The 14,854-nt window shown below is 39.0% G+C and overlaps 2 protein-coding genes and 1 long non-coding RNA gene across 5 annotated transcripts; 2 read left to right on the top strand and 1 right to left on the bottom strand.

The window, feature by feature from the left end:
• LOC123956874 lies at positions 1 to 1,285 on the top strand. Its single transcript, XR_006821661.1, has 2 exons — positions 1 to 82; positions 1,074 to 1,285. It is a non-coding gene; the product is annotated as an uncharacterized LOC123956874 (long non-coding RNA).
• A 2,791-nt stretch (positions 1,286 to 4,076) lies between these two features.
• On the bottom strand, positions 4,077 to 7,947 carry tma7 (translation machinery associated 7 homolog). Its single transcript, XM_046028731.1, has 4 exons — positions 7,804 to 7,947; positions 7,129 to 7,184; positions 6,421 to 6,508; positions 4,077 to 4,602 (listed from the first exon to the last, which is right to left on the bottom strand). Exons 1-4 carry the CDS (start codon positions 7,817 to 7,819, stop codon positions 4,568 to 4,570), a joined length of 195 nt encoding a protein of 64 aa, XP_045884687.1. The 5' UTR covers positions 7,820 to 7,947; the 3' UTR covers positions 4,077 to 4,567.
• ccdc51 (coiled-coil domain containing 51) lies at positions 7,780 to 13,713 on the top strand. Of its 3 annotated transcripts, none has more exons than XM_046028728.1 (7): positions 7,780 to 8,066; positions 9,228 to 9,320; positions 9,416 to 9,599; positions 9,689 to 9,826; positions 10,070 to 10,234; positions 10,918 to 11,124; positions 11,690 to 13,713. In XM_046028728.1, the coding sequence occupies exons 2-7, from the start codon at positions 9,316 to 9,318 to the stop codon at positions 12,269 to 12,271; spliced, it is 1,281 nt and encodes a 426-aa protein (XP_045884684.1). In that variant the 5' UTR covers positions 7,780 to 8,066; positions 9,228 to 9,315; the 3' UTR covers positions 12,272 to 13,713. The 3 variants fall into 3 exon arrangements, with proteins under 3 accessions (XP_045884684.1, XP_045884685.1, XP_045884686.1); XM_046028729.1 differs by lacking the exon at positions 7,780 to 8,066 and adding an exon at positions 8,080 to 8,230; XM_046028730.1 differs by lacking the exon at positions 7,780 to 8,066 and having other exon boundaries at positions 9,216 to 9,320.
• Positions 13,714 to 14,854: the final 1,141 nt, after the last annotated feature.

Raw genomic sequence — 14,854 nt, 5'->3', positions numbered from 1 at the left:
AGATGACATGCTCCAGGCTGTAGTACCAAACTCTGCCAAACCCTTCAACTTCCAGAAGGCATTTGGACTCACTGACAAGCAGGTCTGTTGTTGTTGTCACACTTCCATTTCACAATTAATTAATTATTGTGTGGTTCTTAAAGCCTTTGTCAGTCTTAAAGTCTGAACTGGCATTACAGAACAGGTTATAAAATCATCAAATTCAAGGAGGTTCTAGCATGATATAGTACTCAGCAGATGACATGACAACTAATGTGTGAGTGGAAATGTTGGTGTACACACATTATACTTTACACAGTGTACATGTATTTAATCAAAATCGTCAGCATGAAAATGTTCAGTAACTTTCAATCTGCAAGTTGGATTTTATATATTACATGATAAGGCTGATGATGATCTATATATTTTTGTTATTGTAAACAAATCCCATAAAAAGACAAAAACCGACACCACCTGAATCCGAACTATCAATACTTTGACTTCCCTAATCCTTCTGAAGCTCTCAGGTCCAAACCCATTGGTACCACTGGTCACTGTAGTTTTAACAAATGTTACTCAAACATGAGGAAATAGTGTATTTGTTATGGACCATTTTCAGCAGCGTATTAATACACATTAGGTGTTCTAACCATTTGCGGCATAGTTTGGAGGAACAATGCAACTCTATGGCACAGAGGAATAAGAAATCAGGCTTTGGTTACACAGATAAAACATGTTAATGGAATACATTCAATGTTGGTTTTGGATCTGTTTTCAAGGGGGAGAAATATGGAATATTGCCAGATGTACAAATTTTAGTGTTCATCCTTTCTAAGTATCTATCTGAACTACATAACTTGCAAAACTTCCTAAATCAGTTTTAGAGGTATTACTTGCTAACTAAATGTTAATGTTACTCTGCACACATGGAGAAGTATGTGTGTTTAGTGGTGCAGTAGTATATATAGAATTTAGAAGAGGGAAATATCTAATTATGTTCCTAATTATGCTCCTAGTCTGATTCTGTCCAACACAACTTGGTATTGACCAAGGATTATATAATCGCTCAAATTTAAAAACTGTGTATTTTACAGGCTCTGAAAGTGAGCGACCATTATCCTGTGGAGGTGGAGCTGAAGTCCAGTAAGACACAAGCAGCAACATCCGGGGCAGAAAAATGAAGCCAATGCGGACGTGCCAAAAATTGTAACCAGCATGAGGCTGACTCCAGAAGCGAGTCAATCTCCATTGACCTCCACGTTAAAATGAACAACTTTACAGCAGAAATAAACATGTTGGCAGCCTGGTACAAGAATCTGTTTTGGTCTGTATAACTAATTTCCCCATTCATGACATCTGTGCCGAGTGTTTAGGTGCGTGGAGTAACGTTAGGAAATAAAGTCTTGCTTGGATTTCCTTTATGAGCACAACAAACTCCTCTCTCCAACTTTGACATACGTTTCCACCATAGACTGTATAAAACAACCACTGCCATCCTCCTGAGTTCAGAGTGAGAACTGTCATTGAGTGAGACTGTTTCCAGTTAAAAACAAAGGGTGTCAGTTATTAATAAATGTTGAATGAATTTTACTTTTTTGTTAAATGATGGTTGGGTTATTTTGTCTTTAAAAACAAGTGAGAACCTCTGGGTCTGAAAAGTGAAGCTAATGTAGAAGTGCCTTAAACCTGCATTCTTTCTCTAATGGTTAAAAAAAGGTCAGATTGTTCAGAAATCTGACAAAATGAGCCTACTTCTCACTTGATGTATTACCTGCTGAGCTCATTGCCTCAATTGCTAATTTCAAGTCTTCTTCAATACAACATGATATTCATTTTGTAAATTATTGCGCCATTTCAAGTAAAATAATATATAAACCAGGGTATGCTTTAGATTGGGCTACCTTGTGTTTGACAAGTTGCTACACGATGACCTGCAGGGCATGGCAATATATACTCTATATTGTCAAAGGTTTTCGGGGTCACTTGCCTTTACATGCATATGAAGGTTAATGACATCCCATTCTTAATCCGTAGGGTTCAATATGGAGTTGGCCCACCCTTTGCAGCTATAACAGCTTCAACTCTTCTGGGAAGGCTGTCCACAAGGTTTAGGAGTGTGCTCATGGGAATTGTGACCATTATTCTACAAGCGCATTTTTGAGGTCAGGCACAGATGTTGGACGAGAAGGCCTGGCTTGCAGTCTCTGCTCTAATTCATCCCAAAGGTGTTCTATCGGGTTGGGGTCAGGACTCTGTGCAGGCCAGTCAAGTTCACCACACCAAACTCGCTCATCGATGTCTTTTTGGACCTTGCTTTGTGCACTGGTCATGTTGGAACAGGAAGGGGCCATCCCCAATCTGTTTACACAAAGTTGGGAGCATGAAATTGTCCAAAATGTCTTGGTATGCTGAAGCATTAACAGTTCCTTTCACTGGAACTAAGGGGCCGAGCCCAACCCCTGAAAAAAAACCCCACACCATAATCCCCCCTCCACCAAACTTTACACTTGACAAAATGCAGTCAGGCAAGTACCGTTCTCCTGGCAATTGCCAAACCCAGATTTGTCCATTGGATTGTCACTCCAGAGAACACATCTCCACTGCTCTAGTGTCCAGTGGTGGCGTGCTTTACACCACTGCATCCAACGCTTTGCATTGCACTTGGTGATGTAAGTCTTGGATGCAGCTGCTCGGCCATGGAAACCCATTCCATAAAGCTCTCTTTGCACTGTTATTGAGCTAATCTGAAGGCCACCCAACGTTTAGAGGCCTGTAGCTAATGACTCTGCAGAAAGTTGATGACTTCTGTGCACTGTGCGCCTCAGCACGCTCTGACCCCGCTCTGTAATTTTATGTGGCCTACCACTTCATGGCTGAGTTTCTGTTGTTCCTATTGCTTCCACTTTGTTATAATACCACTAACAGTTGACTGTGGAGTATTTAGTAGTGAGGAAATTTCACAAATGGACTTATTGCACAGGTGGCAACCTTTCACGGTACCACGCTTGAATTCACTGAGCTCCTGAGAGCGAACCAGAAGCAGTCTGCATACTTACGTGCTTGATTTTATATACCTGTGGCCATGGAAGTGATTGGAACACCCAAATTCAATGATTCAGAGGGGTGTCCTAAAACATTTGGCAATATAGTGAATATACATATACACTCACCGGGCACTTTATCAGGTACACCTGTTCATTTGCTTGTTAACAGAAATAGGAATTTGGTGTAGATCCATACTGCCTTGTATCAACTGTTCAGGCTGGTGGTGGTAGTGTAATGGTGTGGGGGATATTTTCTTGGTCCACTTTGGGCCCCTTAGGACCAATTGGACATTGTTTAAACGCGACAGCCTGCCTGAGTATTGTTGCTGACCATGTCCATCCCTTTATGACCGCAGTGTACCCTTCTTCTGATGGCTACTTCCAGCAGGATAAAGCACCATGTCACAATGCTCAAATCATCTCAAACTGGTTTCTCGAACATGACAATAGATTCACTATATTCCAAAGGCCTCCAGAGTCACCAGATCTCAATCCAATAGAGCACCTTTGAGATGTGGTGGAACGGGAGATTCGTATCATGGATGTGCAGCCGACAAATCTGCAGCAACTGCGTGATGCTATCATGTCAATATGAACCAAAGTCTGAAAGTATGCAACGAAGAATTAAGACAGTTCTGAAGGCAAAAGGGGGTCTAACCCGGTACTATCAAGGTGTACCTAACAAATTGGCTAAAACACAAGTGTCAGTAACCAAACAATAACTCAACCCTTAAAATGTTGTACTAGCAACACATTAGCTGCAGACAGCTAGTATAGTGGTTAGCATGGTCAGCTAAAGTAAGTTAATCACAGAATAACTGAACTCTACTGAATTACAAATCAGCAATCACATAACAGCTGTAATAAAGAATACTTACAAATATTACTCCGAGGCCATTTGAGGAGTAGATAAAAGATGGTTGTTAAAATTTGCTTTGACAAATTACTGATTTAATGAGGCCTCAAACTGTAAATAAAGGGGGTATAAAAGGCACTATTGGTAAACAGTTTGATGGTTGAGATTCCAAAAAACCAAATAATCAAACAACAAGCAGTAATTACAAAAACTTTATTAGTATCTCCCTCTTTACAATACAACAAAAAATCTGAAGAAAAAAACAACATTGTGACTTGTGTTTCTGATGGTTAAAAATTTCACATAGACAACACAAAATACGGCGGAGATCAGGATCGCATGTGCAGACCTTCATTTTTAAACTGAGTGTTTAGATTTTGGTCCGTGCGTATGTGAACTTTTCCGAACAAAAAATATCAGTGTGAAACCTCTAATTACACGTTATTAGGAGTTATGATATGGGAAGCTGGCCAGACTGGCAACAGATGTTCCTGTCCATGAAATCCTCAAAGTATTAAATGCATTTACTCTACATTTTCACTGATGGAGGAGTTCAACACCAGGGCAGGTTTTTAGTTTCATGAGTCCACGTTTAACAGAGCAAAACTCTCACTCAGCGGGCATACAGACATCGCAGCCGCAGGAGTGAAGCCAGGGAGCAAAGAAACACCGTCATCAGATTCAGACTTTACTTCTTGCCTGATTTCTTGATGCCACTGCTGCCTGGAGGAAGAAAAAAAAAAACAAGTGGAATTTGGGTGTGCAAGAAAACCTCTAATCCGACCAATCAATCCTTTGAAACATTTTAAAGAGCTTGTAACAGCGTGTTTGTTAGGGTTGGGTACCGAAAGCCGGTGCAAATATGGAACCGGTTCCTATATAACCGGTACCTACCGGACTGATTTAGAACACAAATTAGAGTACTTGGTGCGTCTATCTCTGCTGGAGCCTCGTATTAGCGTCAGACAAACTTTCTATTTTGTTTCCATTTTGGCACTGAACAAGAACTGTGGGATTTGTCATCCACCTTTTAAAGTTATTACACTGGAAAATCATCGGTTCTGCCGATTGCTGCTTTCTATCCCAGTGAACGAAAGAACAGAAAAATGGAAAGTGCACATCAGCAGTGTGCTCTAGAAATAAAGATTATTATAATAGTGTATTATTATATCTATTCAGTAATGGTAGGACCCTATGATTTCCGTGATGTGGTAAACAGGATTTGATAATAAAAATGGAATCAGCTGTTAAATGCAGAATGTTGCGGTATCTGCAAAAATGTGGTTGAAATTTATAAAAAATTGCATTTCCCTATTGTTATAAGTGTCTTTTTAAAAGCATTTAATCTAAACAAAAAGAAAAACTACACTGCTATGTTTTGGTTTAATTTATGAGCATACTGCTTCTCTTCTCTCCTCTCTGTGTTGCTGTTTCACTGAGGGCGGGCGCACACACACACACACACGCCTTCGTATCGACGACAGAGCGCTGTCTACAGCTCAAAAGTGCAACCACGTCGAAGATGCAAGACGCAAGTACATTAAAGACTTTGTGGCTGTGAGAGCGGAGTCAGATATTCCGTTAGAAAAAATAAAAAGCTAAGTCAAGCAGCATATGGAGGCTGTAGAAGATCGGTGGGAAGAAATTATCAGTAATCATGTAATAACCTAATTAATAGGGGACAATTCAAACGTACTAATAACCAATATATTGCACATTTGAACATTTCTATATGTATATTTGGTTTGATACATCAAATTCATTGATATTGATTACATTTTTAATATTTTTGTATTGAGTTCTTAAATTGTATTTATCCACCACATGATGGCACACTCTTTGTGATGACAATATATGCTTAAACTGTAAAACATATATACAAATATGTAAATCCAGTTCTGTAAGTATGAGCAGAACCCGGAAAGTGAAGTGGTACAAATTTGCAGGAAATGGGATAAAAGTACAATGTAATCAGGAAACCTTTGCAAGTGTTTTGAGTTAATTAGCTGATTAGAGCTCTTCTCTGGTCGACATTTCTGTATTACATATTCTTTATTCTAAAATTCTAATACACTGAGATACTAGAGCTTTGATTTTCATGATCTGTAAGCTGTAATCATCTAGATTTAAAACAAAGAAAAAAGGCTAGATAATTTTCACTTTGCGTAAATGAATCAAAAATATCTTAAAGTTTAACTTTTTGAAGTAAATTATGGAAGTAAATTAACTTTTATTCAATATTTTTGAGATGCACCTGTAAAAAGGTGAAAACGCTCAAAGGAACATCTTATAAAACCTGGCCATGTATGATACACCTATTTAGTGCTCTGTGTTGCTATGGGTGAAATCAAATGCTGAACTACATATCAAAATCTCCACCATGTGCATCTACAGCAGCACTACAATTAACCCATTGCATCAAGCATAAGCTTAAACCCAGCAAAACTATTACTGTGGATGTGAGTATTGTATTAAAATTAAAACCTTTCTTTAAAAAAGGTTCACATATACGTCATATTAACTGTAGGTTTCGGGTCTTACCTAGAGGTCCTTTTCCAGAAGCTTTGGCCTTCAAAGCCTCCAAGGCCTTCTGTTCTTCCTTTTGCTTCTGCTTGAAGGCCAAATCATCCTGCAGACAAACAAGCGGTTTACGAACCTTTGACTGAACTCACTCCATGTCCATGCTCCATGTCGCTACGGTCTTACGTTTTGGCAGCAACTAACATTTTCTTTATTAACTATAATACTTTTGAAATTAGTCACTTTAGTCCTATAAATGAATGTACAACTGATCATAATGGGTTTACAGAGCCAAAACAGCACACAAAAATAAATGTTGCTTCAGTGCAATTTCTCCTTTTTTTTTTTTTTTATTGAATTCATTCAGCTGACATTTGACAATGTCAACTATTTTCTGACGTTTTTTAGGTTTCCACATAGGACGTTTGTCTTAATATTGTGGTGCATAACAGTCAAAATATACATAGTAAAAGAAAAGTATACAGATAATAGAAATGTACAGTTAAATACAGTTAATATACTACACATAATGAAGTGAAAAGAGCAGTATAGTGTTGAATGATATTCACAAACTATACATAGTGTGCAAATAATACAAAAAATTGCGTAAATGTAAAGTAAAGTTACATGTTTTATAAAAAAAAAAAAAAGTTTAATTAACTGAAAATGAAAATAATCGTACAGAAAATAATCTGTCCAGAGAGGCCAGAGGGACATAACGTTACTTACGTCATCCATGTCCTTGGACTGTTTCTTGGGCGCCTTCAGTGGCTTCTTTTTTCCTCCTGAGGACAACAAATTTAAAAAAAGATTAGTTCACAAGCTGCTAAAAGAACTCAAATGGAAATACTGATATCGTTATGCGAACAGACAGGTTTGCTCTCATATGGCCAGAAGCCACGCAGTACTCCTTTGATAAATCTTTATATATTAACGTTAGGGCTGCTTTTCAATTTATGATTTATCCAGAAAACCTACGGTGCCGCGACAGTTTCACATTTTATAATTAACAGTAGTTTGCCTGCTGATAACACAATCGGAAACCGAATATAATATAATGCAGTGTTATTCAGACTAACAGATTAAATTACTCGCTGCTTGGAAAAATTTTTATTAGCCGAATGAACCGCCGAATGTCCTACATGATCACTACATAGTGTAGATACATAGTCTTTCTTATGTTTATATTTCCTGACAACAAAAAACATTAATGTGGGATATTTTTAATGTAGTTCGGTGAAAGAAGATGACGTTATCGGGCTCGCGCTCTCTTTAGCAGCCGTTAGCTTAGCAAACCCACGCAGTGAGACCAACACGCTACGCTGAGTTTTGTTACGTTGTCAAACATTATCTCTCTTGATGACCAGACATTTCAGACGACCATGAGATGAAAAGACGTCTCACCTTCTCTGCCAGACATGTTTTTAAAAGTCGTCACAGTAGACTGACGGAAATAAATAAATGTATTTTTGTTGCGAAGAGTTCTCTTTCTAATCCGCTCTGAAGGACCCCGATGAGCGAACTCTGAACCGGAAATAGAGTTCCGTCATGTGCCTGATCGAAAACTCACCCGGCTGTTAGCTGTTTCATACATCAAGATGCTAACTGGTTAGCTAAAAAACTGCATCCTTGTGACATGTACGCTTTGACAACATTGAAGAAAATAGGTATATTTATTTTCATGTCTTGTTATATATACTTGTGAAACTATCGCATGATGTCACCGATTTTTGACACTTCTAAAAAGTCAGTTTATTGGGTAACAGTTAGCAACGTGGAGCTAAAAGCTAGCTAATTGGGAATGCAGCAGGGAAATGACAAGAACGATCAGGTAACCTTGTTAAAAAAGTGTTATCTAAGTTATACTAATGACCTTAGGCCTTGTAAACTGTGTATCTATCAGAATAACAATTGTTGTATGTTAATTTGCTTATAATGAGGTCAGTTTGTGTGTATTGGGAAATCATTTATCCTGCTGGAACTTATGGAAGTTACAGAGTGGTTGATATTGATATAGTCGTGTTCCTTCCTCAGGTTGTAAATTTACTAGCGGATGAGTTTAAGAAGCAGGCAAATTGTGGAATTTCTAAGTCTGAAATTTATTTAAATTGTAAGTTTAATAAAAATGTCAAATTAACAACAGAGTGAGGTTAATGTTTTTCTTTGTTAATTGCCTTCATAATGGCATCTGTGGATTGACATTTTCAAATTATTCTAGATATAATTTTACATTTGACACACTTTACTATCATATTAAACATTAAAAGTAAATCATCTCTCTGCAAAATGTTTTCAGGAAGAGCTTTGTTAACAACCATTACCATGAATTAAATTACAAACATTACTGCTTATTGTGACTTGCACGATACATATATATGCAAGCTCTCACATTTGTATCACTAATGTCATTATTTTCTTTGGTAGTGTAAGTCAGAGCTCAACCTGTAATTGTCTTGTGTGGATATTCTCAGTTGATAATTGCTTGTCACGGACGTATCAGTATCATACTTTGTTACTAGTTTATTAGAAGATTTTTAATTTGAACTTGATTAAACTGTGTCATTGTGCACCATGAGAGCCTAAATGTCTACATTTACAGTATTATCAATGTAGAAGAAGTTGGAACTTACGAACCTTCAAATTTAAACCAGTTGGATTGCTGAGATATTGAGAAATATTTCAGGAAAAGCTTGACCCAGTTAAATAGTCAGTCCTTTGACACAACAGCACTCCTAGCCGACTCTCTAAATGAGATGCCTTAAACGTCTGCTACGTGCACAACTAATTGTTTGTTAATCACTTAATAAAATATTTTGCTGTTCTCACAGGTGCTTGTTCTAGTGTTTGTTCTGTAGCTGCAGTTGGAGTGAAGCTCTGACAGTTTTCAAGCTGCACCTCGGACTGCTGCTCTTCTCAATGAGGTACATCTGCACAATGTAGAGGGAGACCTGAGCATCTAAGCTACATAAACACACAGCACTGAAGCTGATGACTAATAGTATCTTTACTATGTCAGGTACAGAGGAGCTCAAATCTGTCTCCGGGCTCATGGCTCGTGCTGTCTGTCTCGCCTCTCCCTGCCTGGCAGAATCACTCTGGTTCGGACCTACAGTGTTCTCCAGCCACCCACTAACCCCTCCCCTCCTGATGGGAAGGGTGGAGCCGTGTTGGTTAAGGAGCGTGCCCTGGCTGCCTTAAAGGTACAGTAAATCCTTCTTCTGATAGTACGTGAGAACACAAAACCAGATAAAAACACTACCCTCTTTTTTTCTTCCTCTCCCTTTTCCAGCATGCAGGTGAGTTGGGGCAGCAGTGGGGTCAGAGGGCGGCTCAGACAGCCTCCGCCTCAGTCAACTACTGGTGGGAAAAATACGAGGAGTTTGTCGGACTCAACGAGGTCCGAGTGGCCCAAGCCAAGGTCACTGAGGTCAGCAGACAGTAAGAAGCACCTTCCATGTTTTGGATAAAAAAAGACGCCAGGTTGTTTGTTTTTTTACGGTAAAAGCAAAGCAGTTGTTCAGAAAGAGCCAGTTTGTCTTTGTAAATAATTAAATTAACAGTAAACATATTAATATCATCTGTAATTTATCATTAAATAATTTCATAAGCCAAATGATGACAAATGGTACTGAGAAAGATCCTGAGCCTCAGACATGTGTGTTTCTTCCAGGCTGAGTCAGCGTTCATGGTGGCCAGAGGGATGGTGCGCGAGGCTCATGCTAGCCTGGAGGCCCTGCAGGTCAGGCTGAAGGAGGTCAGGGACCGACTGGACAGAGTCTCCAGGGAGGAGGCTCATTACCTGGAGCTGGCCACGCTGGAGCACAAACTGCTGCAGGTTAGGCAATTGGAAATGTGCATAAAACAGGTGGAGCGAAACGCATGTACAGAAACTGTTGTTTTAGGTTTTACAGTGTTGGAGATCCAGATAGTTTGAAGTCAGAAGAAGTTTAAGAACATTTATCCTGTGGAATAATGTCTAAAGTTAGCCACAGTGGCACAGGTCAGCTACAGTCGCACAGAACTGAAAACTGTCAGCTCCGTGCCTGCTTTTAACCTAATGGTATGATCTCTGCCTGTCATCTCACGTAATTGGTCAGCGCTGGAGAAGAGAGAAAGACAAAAGGTGGCATTGAGAAGGAGCGCATTAAAAGGAGAAAAGCCTGCAGGAAAGTGATGCTAAATGCTGCAAAATTACAGAAATGTTTACGAGTAAGGTACATGGTTAGTGTTGTAAAAAAACAAAAAACTTGTGTATGAATGGAAATAACATAATAGATAAAGATGATCAACAGAAGTCCAGTCAGAGCTCTGGACAAAACAAACACTCTATCTGAATATTTATTCCTGTAGCCTTAATTATGGAGGTGTAACTGAAGACACTGAAGATAAAAGGTAAACATGGTCTATTGTGAATGTGTGGAGGTTGGCCTGGGCTAATGTACCTGTTTAAGGGATAACAGATCAGCTGATTGTAGTTAACTCATAATGAACCACCCTCACGTTCTGTCCTGATCGCAGGAGGAGCGTCGTCTCCGGACAGCTTACGAGAACGCAGAGGGCTCGGAGAGGGAGAAGTTCGCTTTGTTCTCAGCAGGAGTCCGGGAGAGCCACGAGAAGGAGAGGACAAGAGCAGAACGCACCAAGAACTGGTCCGTCATCGGCTCGGTGCTCGGAGCTCTGATCGGGGTCATGGGATCGACATACGTCAACCGCGTTCGCCTGCAGGTGAGAGATGATGATAGCACGTGGATTCATTTACTTTTTGTTTCAGCACTAATTGTAACATCCTGAACTACAATACTGAAAAAACATTTCTTGTTTGATGCAGGTTGGGACTAGAGATTGTTATGATTTATTGACATTTTGACAGGAATTATTATTATTTTAATAATTTAAAATGAATTATTTTGCTAGCATGGCACTAGGGATGGCAAGGTCGGTCAGTCGGTAGTGCCATCATCGTGTCCAAATCTTAAGTTGTCCAATACTTCAGTTTATGATTAAACACCTGAAAAACTAATGACATCCCCATCAGCCTCAGCTGTACTTAGTGTACTACTATTTAGTGCCTTTTAGCAAATGTTAGCATGCTAACACTAAACTAAAATAGTGAACATCATACCTGCTATACATCAGCATGTTAGCATTATCATTGTGAGCTTGTTAGCATTTTCCCTATGATATTGTTTCTTGTGCTGTATATTATATGTATATATAAGCACATCACCAGGACACCAGTGTGCAGTGATCTTTGTTTTAGCTGATACATCTTCACCTCTCTCGACTGTAGGAGCTGAAGACTCTGCTGCTGGAGGCCCAGAAAGGTCCAGAGAGCCTGCAGGAAGCCCTCAGAGTCCAGGCTGGAAACCACCGCTCCCAGCAGGACGAGCTCCGATCGCTCATCGACAACCTCAGGGTCGCTCTGAATGAGGTTTTCACACAGAGGGTCGGCGTCCTTCAGGACAAAGGAGGTCCAGCCTCAGACTCACCCACGGTGCCTCTTTCAGCCTTAAAAGACCTCCACATTGGCAGCCAAAGGGCCGAATCCCTCCTGCAGTCCCTCCCGCCACAACTGGAACAACTGGATCAGGGACTCGGTAGAGTTGAGGACGAATTGTCAGTGATGAGGAGGCTGCTGGAGAGCAGACCACAGGCTGAAACACAGTCTGCTCAGCTGCAGGTAGCAATACCAGAGAGACCAGAGAAAGGGGATCAGTGGGGGTCTGAGGTGGCAGTGAGGCGTCTGGAGGAGACTCAGAGGACGCTGGGAGAACAAATCAGGACCAACACTGTTTATAACGCTGTGTTTACCTACACCGCCACCGCTATCACCGTCTCTGCTGTCTACCTGCTGCTCAGAGGAACTGGTTAAACATGGTACCTCCAGTGTGAATATGTTAACAAGCACTGTAACACCATCAGTCACTGCTGTTGACTACACTACTGATTGCTTCAAGATGTTTTTAATTCTGTGATCTTAAGATAACACATTAACATTGGTCATAACTCCAGCTGTACGGCATTCAGCTGCTAGCACTCAGCAGTATTTGTCATTTCTTGTCCATAATTGTAACTTGATTTCCCCCTCTAAATTGTCAAACATGATATGAGTCATCAGGTTTATTGTCTAATTTGACACATCTTTACTGAATCAGAATGAAACACTGGAGCACAGTTTGAACCCTGTGGGCCCTTTTGAAATAGACTAATTTAATTAGGATTATGCAGCATGTTAATAATGAAACAAGGCCCTGTCAAAGACCGATAATGATGCAGGACCCACCTTAGGGCCAACATCTTTTTGACTTGGTGGTGCATACTCCTCCAGAGAAATTAAATTTGGTGCTCCACAGCAGTTGTCTGCTTTGCCCAGTTAGTAATCCAATCGTGCTGACCAACAACAATATTTAATTAATTTAAATTTGCCATATAAAAGCAATAAATCCTCACATTTACATGATAAATTACTTAAATGAATATCCAAATGTTTTAGACAAATTTCTGTCATCTAATTAACTAATTGTTTCAACGCTGGCTGCACGTTAACTGCATCTCGGAAACCTCCCTGTTTTGCAGAACAATTGGTCGAAAAAATTTTCATTTTTCCTAATAAGAATTTGAAACACTTGGATTCATTTTTAGAAGAACAAAAACATTTAGTGATTATTTGGCCAACAAATCTTCCAAATCAACACCTATGACAGTTCTGGATAGGACTGAGATTGATGTGTTGAGTTTAACTGATGATAATTGATGGGTAAATGTGGCCAAGTCAGTCTAATGCCAAGTGAGTTTTTGTTTTGGTAAGTTGATTCAGCCCTGTCAGTAGCTGAACAGCTGAACCTCAGAGGCACCACATCCTCTGTTCATGATTCCACCCCGGACATGTTAATGATTTTGTTGATTCTCTTCACCAGATCATTTAGATCAGAAACTTTGATCTCATTTCACAGGACATGGCATTGTGCATGAGGTCAGTATAAATAAATAAATAATGAGAATAACTGAACTGGGATTTTTCCATTAATTTAAGTAACCATTCTTGTGAATAAATTTGACCAATGACAATGTGTATGTAATGTAATGTGTAAAGTTCCCTTACGAAGCTATCTGCCTTTAATCACTGCTGTCTTCGTTGTTCTTTGGATAAATTAATTATTAAGTATAATTTCAAATGCTAACTTCATGAGAAAATTTAGAAAAATGTTAATAGAGTTCTGCAGACTCTGAATTCCTTTTTAATCTCCTCCAGTACTTGAACTTGTGTGTCTTCATGTTGTTGTGTATTAAATTGTTTGTTCTGCTGAGCGTTAATTGTTTTCTGAAAGACTGATTTAATGACATTATCATTGTCTGCCTATCCAAATTTTTATTTCACACGCGCAGCATGTGTTTATTATTGTACATCAGAGCAAAAGTTAGGGCCGCAACTAACAGTTGTTTTCTTTCATTGATTAATTGTTAGATCTGCGAAATATCAGAAAAAAGTAAAAAATGCCTGACAGGATTTTGCACAGTCAAAGAACACTGTCTATAACTGCTTGTTATGTCTGAATGATTCTAATGCCAAAGATTATCATTTTACTGTCTTGTAAGACAAGACAAAAACAGGAAATCCTCACATTTGAGAGGCTGGAACCAGCGAGTTATTGAAAAATTAAATAAAGCATTTATCAGTCATCAGCTTTGTGGCAGATGGAACCACTTTGTTGAGGTATTAGGGTTTTAATTTTCTGCTAAAACAGCTGTATATGAGGAAATTTCATCAGATGATTAGTTTTAGACAGATTGTGTAAGTTCCAGCAGCACCAGCAGGGGGCAGCAGCTGAACATGTGACAGGAGATGAAACCTGCTTGAGTCCATTTAATTTTCTGTCACTACATCTTCATCAGTCTGCTTCACTCTCTTTGTTCTGCCTCTCTGTTAAAGTCAGCTCTGTCCATCTCTGTCCTTTTCTCTATATCTGGTTCACTGTATTGCCAAAATTATGTACTTACATACGGTACTTTTTTAATGAAGGTAAATCTTAATGCTGCATAACACATTATATAACATTCCACATTATAATTATATAACATATAATTATATAACATACAAAAAGATCAAGCAGCATAAGGATAGAAAAAGTACAGATACATAGAAAATAGTGAGAAACAAATTAGTATATAAAATGAAAATTGGAATATATGTAAAAATAGAAACTATACAAGGCAAGCAGTATACTTGCAGTACCCATGCCAAGTGTTTAATCTGTGTAGATGAATAGTGCAGTTCTGTCTCAAGGTAAGTGACATTGTGGTGTGGTTTAGTATGTAGCAAAGTGTTGTACTAGAGAGTTATGATACCATGTACATCAGAATAGTATATAAAGTAATGATACTTGGTATTTGTATTAGTATAGAAATATAACATAGTTTAGAATTTAATGAAACATTATAAAACGGGTAGCTCAAA

This window comes from Micropterus dolomieu, linkage group LG18 (assembly GCF_021292245.1).
Source record: "Micropterus dolomieu isolate WLL.071019.BEF.003 ecotype Adirondacks linkage group LG18, ASM2129224v1, whole genome shotgun sequence".
Classification (NCBI taxonomy): Eukaryota; Metazoa; Chordata; class Actinopteri; order Centrarchiformes; family Centrarchidae; genus Micropterus; species Micropterus dolomieu.
This window is presented reverse-complemented; position numbering and strand designations above follow the sequence as displayed.